General features: G+C 44.6%; 4 protein-coding genes across 4 annotated transcripts; all 4 read left to right on the forward strand.

Moving 5' to 3' along the window:
• Positions 1 to 139: 139 nt before the first annotated feature.
• Positions 140 to 1,135, forward strand: LOC128321709 (histone H3). Its single transcript, XM_053242136.1, has one exon. The coding sequence runs from the start codon at positions 155 to 157 to the stop codon at positions 563 to 565; it is 411 nt and encodes a 136-aa protein (XP_053098111.1). The 5' UTR covers positions 140 to 154; the 3' UTR covers positions 566 to 1,135.
• Positions 1,136 to 6,081: 4,946 nt separating this feature from the next.
• LOC117599761 (histone H4) lies at positions 6,082 to 6,425 on the forward strand. The gene has a single exon (XM_034313778.2). The coding sequence runs from the start codon at positions 6,099 to 6,101 to the stop codon at positions 6,408 to 6,410; it is 312 nt and encodes a 103-aa protein (XP_034169669.1). The 5' UTR covers positions 6,082 to 6,098; the 3' UTR covers positions 6,411 to 6,425.
• A 558-nt stretch (positions 6,426 to 6,983) lies between these two features.
• On the forward strand, positions 6,984 to 7,443 carry LOC117599758 (histone H2B). Its single transcript, XM_034313776.2, has one exon. It carries the CDS (start codon positions 7,020 to 7,022, stop codon positions 7,392 to 7,394), a length of 375 nt encoding a protein of 124 aa, XP_034169667.1. The 5' UTR covers positions 6,984 to 7,019; the 3' UTR covers positions 7,395 to 7,443.
• A 3,051-nt stretch (positions 7,444 to 10,494) lies between these two features.
• Positions 10,495 to 11,297, forward strand: LOC128321739 (histone H1-like). Its single transcript, XM_053242276.1, has one exon. It carries the CDS (start codon positions 10,510 to 10,512, stop codon positions 11,233 to 11,235), a length of 726 nt encoding a protein of 241 aa, XP_053098251.1. The 5' UTR covers positions 10,495 to 10,509; the 3' UTR covers positions 11,236 to 11,297.
• The last annotated feature ends 466 nt before the right edge of the window (positions 11,298 to 11,763 follow it).

Raw genomic sequence — 11,763 nt, forward strand, 5'->3', positions numbered from 1 at the left:
ATAGTCATCAAGTGACGTCACGCATTCTATCCAATGACAGACGAGTGCCTTCAAGACGCCCAATGAGCGCAGAGCAGCGTTAGGGCTTAAAAAGCCGGCGTTCGCGAGCGCCGTGTATTCTGTTTTTCATCCGTGAAGTGCAGAGCTCGACGCCATGGCAAGAACCAAGCAGACCGCCCGTAAGTCCACCGGTGGCAAGGCGCCCAGGAAGCAGCTCGCCACTAAGGCCGCCCGCAAGAGCGCCCCGGCCACCGGCGGCGTGAAGAAGCCTCACCGTTACAGGCCGGGCACCGTGGCTCTGAGAGAGATCCGCCGTTATCAGAAGTCTACTGAGCTGCTCATCCGCAAGCTGCCCTTCCAGCGCCTGGTGAGAGAAATCGCTCAGGACTTCAAGACTGATCTGCGTTTCCAGAGCTCGGCCGTCATGGCCCTGCAGGAGGCGAGCGAGGCGTACCTGGTCGGCCTGTTCGAGGACACCAACCTGTGCGCCATCCACGCCAAGAGAGTGACCATCATGCCCAAGGATATTCAGCTGGCCCGCCGTATTCGCGGAGAGCGCGCTTAAACGACGACCGCGTCTAATCTACACAAAGGCTCTTTTAAGAGCCACCTCACAGTCTCAGCGAAATGAGCAAGTCTTCGTACCTTGGCTGTTTAAAAACTAAATGTAATGTGGTAGGGAAAAAAAAAAAAAGAACCTTTGAAATATTTTTATAACCTGTATAAATATATACATTATTATAAATATTATATAATGTTTGTGTGTTATGTGCTTATACGCGCGCGCTCTCACGCTGTGGCACACTTACAGTGAAAAGGGAGCAGTGAACCATAAGGTTTATTTGTGACGTCATGCGCTGGGGTCAGAGGCTTAGAACTATGCTGTTGGTTTGATTGACAGTTTTTCCCTTTATGACGCCGCGGGGATTCATCGGTCTTTAAATGTTGTGGTTTCTGCGCGCGCCTCTTCACTAATTTGAAGGGGAGAAGCAGAAGGGTTTCTCCGCGTTATCGTCATTCCGCCTAATATCCATCTGCACTTGTCTTTCTTTTCTGCTTAGAAATGATCAGATATAATACTATATTTAATCATTGGTGTATATTTATCAAGGACAACATGTGACATTTTTATTTATTCATTCATTCAATCGCTCATTTATGTCTTTATATAGCGTTTTTAACATTTAAAATGAAAAATTCCTGCTACTACTAATAACAACAATAATAACAACAATAATAATAATAATAATAGTGATAGTGATAGTAAAGAGTAGAGAAGAGGCGTGTGTTGGAGTTGCTATGGCAGAATGATCCAGTGCACAGTAATAAGGCTGATGAGCTCTGTGTCTGTGGGAAGGACACAGCGGCGCTGCGTGTTGTGCTGGATGGAGCTTGACTGCCCTCGTGCGGCCAAATCCAGGAACTGCAATTTCCCAGATTCAGTGTTCTGTTATGAAGCATTTTATGGAGGTGTTTATAAGTCTAAACTTGTAGTAGTTAGCCGGGGGAGAGTGCAGAGAACTGGGGGGGTGGGGGGTTCGGGGCTGTAGCTGCGTTCACGATATACACAAACATGTGGAAAACTGCAAAAAAAAAATTTCTTTTCTTAATCTGCATATAAAGATTATTTTAGAAGCTGCTTTTGCTATATATATATATATATATATATATATATATATATATATAGATAGATAGATAGATAGATAGATAGATAAACATACACACAAAACATCAATTCGGGGTCCCTGTGAGTGTACATGGAGGGGGGACGGGGGGCAGAGAGAAAAGTCAACACCAGAGAAACACCTTGTACATATATTGTTGTTGATGTTGTTTATTATATTTGTAATTTTGAAAGGCATATATATGTGTTCTTTGTACCTGCAGTGAACCATTATGACTTCATGTACAGAGTTCTAGCTTGATGGTTTGATTGACAGTTTTTAGAAGTCATTTGCTAATCCTAATAATATTGATATGAATGTTACTACTACTACTAATAATAATTATTATAAAAGGTTGTTGTGTGCAGTGCTGTGTGTTGTTGTGGATGGATCTTGACTGCCCTTGACGTTGCCCTAACCACTGCTGTTTATAGCCGCAGGTCAATTCTACATCTGCAATAAATAAAATAAATAAATAAATAAATAGGAGGAAGAACCTTTAAGAAATGTTTGTCAGTGCTGTGTTTGTTGCGTGTTAGAACAACAATCAGTAATAATTCTTCTGTTACTACTACTACTACTTATAATAATAATAATAATAATGAGAAGAAGAAGAAGAAATAATAAAGAGAGACTAGAAGAAAGAATAAAGGATGAGGAGTAAAATAAAATTTGCTGTGTGCAGCGCTGGGTGTTGTTGTGGATGGCTCGTGTGGCCACTTTTAGGAAGTGCACTTTGCCCTAATCACTGCTGTTTATAGGCGCAAATATAGCAAGTCTATGTAATAAATCGTAAAAAAAATAAATAAATAAAAATAGGAGGGACATGCTGTAAGAAAAGTTTGTCAATGCTGTGTTTGTTGCGTGTTAAAAAATATATTAAAACATGATGACAACAACGACAAGAGCAGTAATAACAATAATTCTGCTATCACTACTACTACTACTTCTTCTTCTACTACTACTGCTACTACTCATAATCGCCCTCGTGTGGCCACTTTTAGGAAGTGCACTTTGCCCTAATCACTGCTGTTTATAGGCGCAAATATAGCAAGTCTATGTAATAAATCGTAAAAAAAAAAATAAATAAATAAAAATAGGAGGGACATGCTGTAAGAAAAGTTTGTCAATGCTATGTTTGTTGCGTGTTAAAAAATATATTAAAACATGATGACAACAACGACAAGAGCAGTAATAACAATAATTCTGCTATCACTACTACTACTACTTCTTCTTCTACTACTACTGCTACTACTCATAATCGCCCTCGTGTGGCCACGTTTAGGAAGTGCACTTTGCCCTAACCACTGCTGTTTATAGGCGCAAATATAGCAAGTCTATGTAATAAATCGTAAAAAAAAAAATAAATAAATAAAAATAGGAGGGACATTCTGTAAGAAAAGTTTGTCAATGCTATGTTTGTGGCGTGTTAAAAAATATATTAAAACATGACAAGAACAGTAATAACAATAATTCTGCTATTACTACTACTACTACTACTACTACTACTACTACTACTCCTCATAATCGCCCTCGTGTGGCCACGTTTAGGAAGTGCACTTTGCCCTAATCACTGCTGTTTATAGGCGCAAATATAGCAAGTCTATGTAATAAATCGTAAAAAAATAAATAAATAAAAATAGGAGGGACATGCTGTAAGAAAAGTTTGTCAATGCTATGTTTGTTGCGTGTTAAAAATATATTAAAACATGATGACAACAACGACAAGAACAGTAATAATAATAATTCTGCTATCACTACTACTACTACTTCTTCTACTACTACTACTGCTACTACTCATAATCGCCCTCGTGTGGCCACGTTTAGGAAGTGCACTTTGCCCTAACCACTGCTGTTTATAGGCGCAGGTCAAGTCTACAGCTGCAATAAAGAGCTAAAACAAAAAAAAAGGATTGAATTAAATTTAAGAATTGTTTGTCAATGCTATGTTTGTTGCGTGTTAGAAAATATGTTAAACCATGATGACAACCGCAATCACAATAACAACAACAATCACAATAATAGATCTTCTGTTACTACTACCACTACTTCTAATAATAATAATAATAATAATAATAATAATAATAGGAGAAAACAATAAAGAAAGACTAGAAGAAAGAATAAAGGATGAGGAGTAAAATAAAGGTTGTTGTGTGCAGCGCTGTGTTGTTGTGGATGGATCCTGTCTGCCCTCGTGTGGCCAAGTTTAGGAAGTGCACTTTGCCCTAACCACTGCTGTTTAAAGCCGCAAATATAGCAAGTCTATGTAATAAATAGTTTAAAAAAAAAAAAAAAAAAAAAAAAAAAAAAAAAAAAAAAAAAAAAAAAAAAAAAAAAAAAAAAGGGGGGGGGGGGGCGGCGGGGGGGGGGGCATGTTTGTCAATGCTATCTTTGTTGCGTGTTAGAGCGTATATTACAACATGTTTACAACAGCCAACATCAGCCAACAACAACAATACTACTATTACTAGTGATGATAGCGATGCCGCGCTGTGCTGGCTGAACGGTTAAGGCTCTGGGTTTTTGCTCGTAAGGTCGGGGGTTCAAGCCCCAGCACTGCTTCCACACAAGCTGGGATATCCTGTTTAGTATTATTTGTTTATTTTTATCTAAGCTTATGTTATAGATTAATAATACTACTACTGATAATAGCTATTAAATAATAATTATTTTTTAATATGACTAATAGGCATTAGTGTTTATTATAATGATTATTTATGAAATATTGTCATTACTGTATATCATTGCTATTATTATGTATTATATATCACAATTATGTGACTCCGTTTCATGCCAGCTGAAGTGGATTCGGCTGCTCTTTGTACCTCTGCTGTAATATAAATGGCAACTGATTCTACAGATTTCTGCTTAAGGTGCAGTATTTGGAGATTGGGAAGGTAGTTGTGTGTTGCGTTGTCTGTGATGTGCATCTTGTAAACTGTGTGGAATGTATCGTGTTGTGACCAAACACCAGGAAAAATTCCTAATACATGTCACTACATATGGCAACTAGAATTATTCTGATAACAACACCAACAACAGCAACAATGACACTGCTGCTACTCCTACTACTCCTACTACTAATAATAGTAATAATAGTAATAATGCGCTACTATTATTAATACCATTCCATTGTATAAGGCTAACAGACATCGTGTTCACCCACGTGTGGCCGCATTTCGAAACTTGACTGCCTGCATTTGTAGTAAATAACTGGGTTCGGATAATGAAATGATTTGATCAATTAAGCGTATGAATGCGTGTCACATACATCACACGGGGTTGTTTGTCACCGCTGTGCATCGACACGCTTTTCTACATGACAGTCTGATCGACACGGCAGTCTGAAATGATGAACATTGTAGACGTCTAATAAATGAGTAAAGTAAGACGACGCGTTATGAACGGTGTTCACGGTTGCTGGCATAATTTTCTACACGGTGAGTTAAAGGCGCACAACTATCAGATTCACAGTTCACGACTGTGTTTTATTTGGCCGAGTACAAGAGAGTGTAGGAGGAATCAGACTCTGTTGTTGTGCTCATATGACTATGGCATCGGCACAAATTTAACTTCTTACGGCTTTGGCTTTGTGTCGACGCACGTGTTTGATGAATTGTATGTTAGTTTCTTTGGCACAAATGGTGAAGCGAGTATGCTTTCCTTGCGAATGACACTTGGAGTTTAAGAATGAGGTTAGTGTTTGAGAAAATGTATCTATTTTAGACATTATACCTTAGAGAGGCCATTATATTTTGCCTTTGAGAGAGCTGATAAAGTAAGGCCCGAGAGTTGCCCTCGCATTCCTTTCTGTGCCGCTTGTCAGTTAAGTGATTGGCATTTGTGAGTGATCGATTGGTGTGGTAAAATGTGGGCTCGATTAAAAGTGTACACAGACTTTGATGGCGATCGGCTGAATGAGGGGCCTACTAATAAGATGCTGTGCTGCTACGCGAGACCCGTCGTTACAGCGGACCTAGGAGGAACGTCTCGTGTCTGTAAAGGGAATGTCGATGTTTTACAAACACAGAGTACTTTTACTAACCTCCTTACACTGACGGGTGTTTGGCTGTATTGTTTTTTGTTTTGTCTTTTTAAATATACACCTTGCATATCGGAATAAGACTTCTACTATTGTTACTACTACTGGAAAAACAACTACTACTACTACTACTACTACTACTACTACTACTAATAATAATAATAATAGTAATAATAATGTTTGTGTGTATAGAGAGGGTGAGGAAGAAGAAGACGCTAGCAGGTAGAAAGCTGTGGCGTTCTGTTTCTTTTTGAATGTGCTCTATTGTGTGACCGTTGGTCTTAGGCCCGCCTCCTCGCCTGTTCTCAACAAGGTCCTGTAGAGGGCGGATAAATATGTGGGCGCTGCGCGGCGAGTTTTATTGAGCAGCTTGACTTCGAGAGAGCAGCATCATGTCTGGCAGAGGCAAGGGCGGAAAGGGGCTCGGCAAAGGAGGCGCCAAGCGTCACCGTAAAGTTCTTCGCGATAACATCCAGGGAATCACCAAGCCGGCTATTCGCCGTCTGGCTCGCCGTGGCGGTGTTAAGCGTATTTCCGGTCTGATCTACGAAGAGACTCGCGGTGTGCTGAAGGTGTTCCTGGAGAACGTGATCCGCGACGCCGTCACCTACACCGAGCATGCCAAGAGGAAGACGGTCACCGCCATGGATGTGGTGTATGCCCTGAAACGCCAGGGACGCACCCTGTACGGCTTCGGCGGTTAAACGCTCCAACACCGAACGACGCGAACACAACGGCTCTTTTAAGAGCCACCCAAACATCCAGAAAAAGAGCTGTTCCTCGTGCTGTGTGTGTGTGTGTGTGTGTGTGTGTGTTTTTTTTACACACGTAACACATAAGTAGAAGATAATTTATATATGAACACAAAATCATAAACAATCTAGTTTTACATGTTTATATCGTGTGTGTGTGTGTGTGTGTGTATATATATATATATATATATATATATATATATATATACACATGTACATAATGTGTGTGTGAATTACATAACGTGTGTGTGTGTGTGAAACGCGTTAGAAGACTATAATAGAATTTTTTTTTCTTCTTTTGTCATAGTGCACATTGTTGTGAATGTAAAAAAGGCGGGAAGGGAAACAAAGCGTAGCGGGGGGGGGGCGAGCGAGGAGGAGGAGGAGGAGGAAGAGGGCGGAGCGGTGGGAGGCTCCCTGTATGAGGCGGTGTGGGATTTTGACCAATAAAAAAATGTTCTTCGCTTGTGCCTAATTACAATGTCGGCCTGTAAATAGAGCGGCCGCGAGGCGGGCGTTATTCATTCTCTCGCAGTCTACAGGAGAAGCAGCAGCAGCAACATGCCCGACCCAGCTAAGGCCGCTCCCAAGAAGGGATCCAAGAAAGCCGTGACCAAGACGGCCGGCAAAGGAGGCAAGAAGCGCAGAAAGTCCAGGAAGGAGAGCTACGCTATCTACGTGTACAAAGTCCTGAAGCAGGTGCACCCCGACACCGGCATTTCTTCTAAGGCGATGGGTATCATGAACTCGTTCGTGAACGACATCTTCGAGCGTATCGCCGGTGAGTCCTCTCGTCTGGCTCATTACAACAAGCGCTCCACCATCACCTCCAGGGAGATCCAGACCGCCGTGCGCCTGTTGCTTCCCGGCGAGCTGGCCAAGCACGCCGTGTCCGAGGGCACCAAGGCCGTCACCAAGTACACCAGCTCCAAGTAAAGCGCCTTACCGCCGTCTTCATCAACCCAACGGCTCTTTTAAGAGCCACCCACTCCTTCATATAAAGAGCAATTTCTTCTTTTCCTCCCTGTCTCTCTCTGTGTGTGTGTGTGTGTGTGTGTGTGTGTGTGTGTGTGTGTGTGTGACGGGGGGAGGGGGGGCGCGTTCCCCGCCGGCTTTTATCGCGCTGTTCCCCCGCGACTGTTTTGTTCATTGTGTGAGTCTTGTAGTATGCTAAATGCGCAGGTGAGTAATTATAAACAATATTGTACGAGCATCATGCGTTCTCAATGTTGTTAAATAGTGGAATGGCAGCATGAAGTAGTTCTATCAATCAATGTTATAGCACTGCAAAGGAATTCAAAATGGGCTTCTAGAGGCACAGAGTACTTCAAAATAGTGTTCTAGCTGGACTAAGTAATTCAATTTAATGTTATGGCACCACAAAGTAATTTGAAATAGGCTCATAGAGGCAAAAAGTAATTGAAAGTAGGATTACAGCTGCGCAGAGTAATTCAAAATAGTGTCATAACAGCAATTAATAATTCAGTGTAATGTTATAATTTCACAAAGTAATTCAAAATAGGATTATAGCAGCACAGAGTACTTCTAAAAAGGGTTATAGCAGCAGGAAATAATTGAGATTAGGTTTATAGCGGCACAAAAGAGTTCAAAATAGGTTTATAGCGGCGCAGACTAATTCGAAATAAAGTGTGTAGCAGCACAGAGTAATTCAAAATAGGCTTATAGCAGCATGAAGTAATTCAAATTGATGCTACAGCACCACAAAGTAATTCAAAATAGGATTATAGCAGCACAGAGTACTTCAAAATAGGGTTATATCAGCATGAAGTACTTCAAGATAGGCTTATAACGGCACAGAGTAATTCAAAACAGGGTTATAGCTGCTCAGAGTACTTCAAAATAGGGTTATAGCTGCTCAAAATATGGTTAGAGCAGCACGATGTAATTCAAATCAATGTTGTAGCAGCAGGAAATACTTCAAAATAGGGTTATATCAGCATGAAGTACTTCAAGATAGGCTTATAACGGCACAGCATAGTTCAAAATAGGGCTTTAGCTGCACAGAGTACTTCAAAAATAGGCTCATAGCGGCGCAGTGTACTTCAAAATAGGCCTGTAACAACGCAGTGTACTTCAAAATAGGCTCATAGCGGCGCAGCGTACTTCAAAATAGGCCTGTAACAACGCAGAGTACTTCAAAATAGGCCTACAGCGGCGCAGAGTACTTCAAAATAGGCCCATAGCGGTGCAGAGTACTTCAAAATAGGCTCATAGCGGCGCAGAGTACTTCAAAATAGGCCTACAGCGGCGCAGTGTACTTCAAAATAGGCCTGTAACAACGCAGAGTACTTCAAAATAGGCTCATAGCGGCGCAGAGTACTTCAAAATAGGCTCATAGCGGCGCAGAGTACTTCAAAATAGGCCTACAGCGGCGCAGTGTACTTCAAAATAGGCCTGTAACAACGCAGAGTACTTCAAAATAGACTCATAGCGGCGCAGTGTACTTCAAAATAGGCTCATAGCGGCGCAGAGTACTTCAAAATAGGCCTGTAACAACGCAGAGTACTTCAAAATAGGCTCATAGCGGCGCAGACTACTTCAAAATAGGCTCATAGCGGCGCAGTGTACTTCAAAATAGGCTCATAGCGGTGCAGTGTACTTCAAAATAGGCCTACAGCGGCGCAGTGTACTTCAAAATAGGCCTGTAACAACGCAGAGTACTTCAAAATAGGCCCATAGCGGCGCAGTGTACTTCAAAATAGGCCTGTAACAACGCAGAGTACTTCAAAATAGGCCTACAGCGGCGCAGTGTACTTCAAAATAGGCCTGTGACAACGCAGAGTACTTCAAAATAGGCCTACAGCGGCGCAGTGTACTTCAAAATAGGAGTATAGAGGCACAAAGTAATTCTAGTTATATGCTGTATGCATATGCAATGTTCTAGCAGCAGGAAATACTTCAAAATAGGATTCTAGCCGTACTGAGTAAATCACAATCCCAAGTTTAAAGCCCTGTGGATGAAATACAAAAGATAGACGTGTGAAGATAGAAGCGTGGACTAAATGCAAATGCATTTATAGCAGCATTGGCTACATTTATCCCAATAGAGTAATAGCAGAACGTAGTCAATTAAAACCAGGCGATAGTTGAATAACAACGAATAGGGTTAGAGCTCTGCTGAGTTCATAAGACTAGGGTTACAGCAGTGTGGAATTACATAAACATGAGGCTATAGCAGAGCCGGGCTAAACGGCACTAGGGTTAGGGCAGAGCCGGGCTAAACGGCACTAGGGTTAGGGCAGAGCCGGGCTAAACGGCACTAGGGTTAGGGCAGAGCCGGGCTAAACGGCACTAGGGTTAGGGCAGAGCCGGGCTAAACGGCACTAGGGTTAGGGCAGAGCCGGGCTAAACGGCACTAGGGTTAACTCGGGCTAGGGCGGAGACAGGCGCGGGTAACGAGGCGGAGGCGCGCGCCCGTTAAGGCGCCCACGAGGCGCACCTGGCGCCCCGGGACCACAAGAGGACGCGGCCGCGCACGAGGAGCGCCAGCCCGAGTGCCGGCGCCAGCCCGAGCGACGAAGACCAGACGAGGACAAAGACGCTGGGAGTCACGCTGCGGGAGTCGCCTCGTCCCTCCGAGCGCGCCCGCTCGCTCTCCACCCATGTGCTTTACACGGCCCAAAAGGGGCCTCGGTTCACATACTGCACGCCACACTCGGCCCGTGCAAACATAGCAGCAGCACTCACACGGCTCTCCTTCAACTCGGCCCGGAGGCCTCGCAACGGCCACGCCGTTTTTTGCCCTCTTTTTACACAGCACAACGCACGAAATGCGCGGCCCGCCGGCTCGAGCGCCAGGCGCGCCGTGCACTTTTGTGGCCGCCGCGCGAGATTGGTGCTCTCCTCCTGGCCGTGGCGGGCCGCGGGAGAAACGGGAAAGCCCGTTCTCGCGAAACGCGTGCTTGAACGCTTTGGAGCTTGCCTGACGGGTCGGATTTTCGCCGCGAAATGCCATGAGAAAACACAGTTGCGAGCGCATCGCGGAAGCGCAGTCATTCAGCGGCGCCCGGGTTGAGTCTACAACGTTCTCATGTCTGCTTTTAAGACCAGCCCCCCGGCCGCGGGGAGGGAGGTTCCTGTGTTACACAGCGCCACAGCGATTGACTCCTTTATTCTACTTAGCTCCGCACACACAGACATGGCAGAAGTCGCTCCCGCGCCCGCCGCCGCGCCGGCCAAAGCGCCCAAGAAGAAAGCAGCTTCGAGGACCAAGAAAGCGGGCCCCAGCGTCGGCGAGCTCATCGTCAAGGCGGTTTCCTCGTCCAAGGAGAGGAGCGGCGTGTCGCTCGCCGCTTTGAAGAAGGCTTTGGCTGCCGGCGGATACGATGTGGAGAAGAACAACTCCCGCGTCAAGCTCGCCGTCAAGAGCCTCGTGACAAAGGGCACTCTGGTGCAGACCAAAGGGACCGGCGCGTCTGGCTCTTTCAAGCTGAACAAGAAGCAGACCGAAGCCAAGAAGCCCGCAAAGAAAGCCGCGCCCAAACCCAAGAAGGCGGCCGCCAAGAAGCCCGCCGCGGCTAAGAAGCCCAAGAAGGTAGCGGCCAAGAAACCCGCCGCCGCCGCCAAGAAGTCTCCTAAGAAGGCGAAGAAGCCCGCCGCCGCCGCCAAGAAAGCCACCAAGAGCCCCAAGAAGGCGAAGAAGCCGGCGACCCCTAAGAAGGCAGCCAAGAGCCCCAAGAAGGCAAAGGCTGTGAAGCCCAAGACAGCAAAGCCCAAAGCGGCAAAGGCGAAAAAGGCAGCCCCCAAAAAGAAATAAACATGTTTGTGTGTTTCATTCATGTTTTTCTTCCTTAAACGGCTCTTTTAAGAGCCACCCATATCTTCGTTTAAAGAGCAATATTCCCTGTCCTCTCATGACACAAAGTGATGCTTTTAGTGGATTGGATTCCTCCTCCCAAAACGGTGACAGAGGCTGTAGGAGGAACATGAACATATGGGCAAACTAGTAAGAATTTACATTTCTCTGTAGCGTTGTACAGAATTTTGTGCGTTTGTGCGTTTGTATGTCTATTTTCCCTTCTGTCTGTTTTCATGCGCTCTCTCTCTCTCTCACACACACACACACACACACACACACACACACACACACACACACACACACACGCACAGAGGCGGCGTCACAAACGGGGGTGGGAGGGGCGTCGCGTAGAATAGAATGGTGGGCGGAATGTGTGGAATTTGACGGCGCGTTTGTGATTGGTTCTTCTGCCACAACGATCTTAGCCAATAAGAGAGCGGCTGTGTTGGCTATATCACGGAGGGCTCGGCGCGTAGTCTTTATTAT

The sequence above is a fragment of the Pangasianodon hypophthalmus genome, chromosome 19 (assembly GCF_027358585.1).
Source record: "Pangasianodon hypophthalmus isolate fPanHyp1 chromosome 19, fPanHyp1.pri, whole genome shotgun sequence".
NCBI lineage: Eukaryota > Metazoa > Chordata > Actinopteri > Siluriformes > Pangasiidae > Pangasianodon > Pangasianodon hypophthalmus.

Coding starts and splice junctions, on each gene's coding strand:
- LOC128321709 (XM_053242136.1), top strand. CDS start 155: ATGGCAAGAACCAAGCAGACCGCCCGTAAGTCCACCGGTGGCAAGGCG.
- LOC117599761 (XM_034313778.2), top strand. CDS start 6,099: ATGTCTGGCAGAGGCAAGGGCGGAAAGGGGCTCGGCAAAGGAGGCGCC.
- LOC117599758 (XM_034313776.2), top strand. CDS start 7,020: ATGCCCGACCCAGCTAAGGCCGCTCCCAAGAAGGGATCCAAGAAAGCC.
- LOC128321739 (XM_053242276.1), top strand. CDS start 10,510: ATGTCTGCTTTTAAGACCAGCCCCCCGGCCGCGGGGAGGGAGGTTCCT.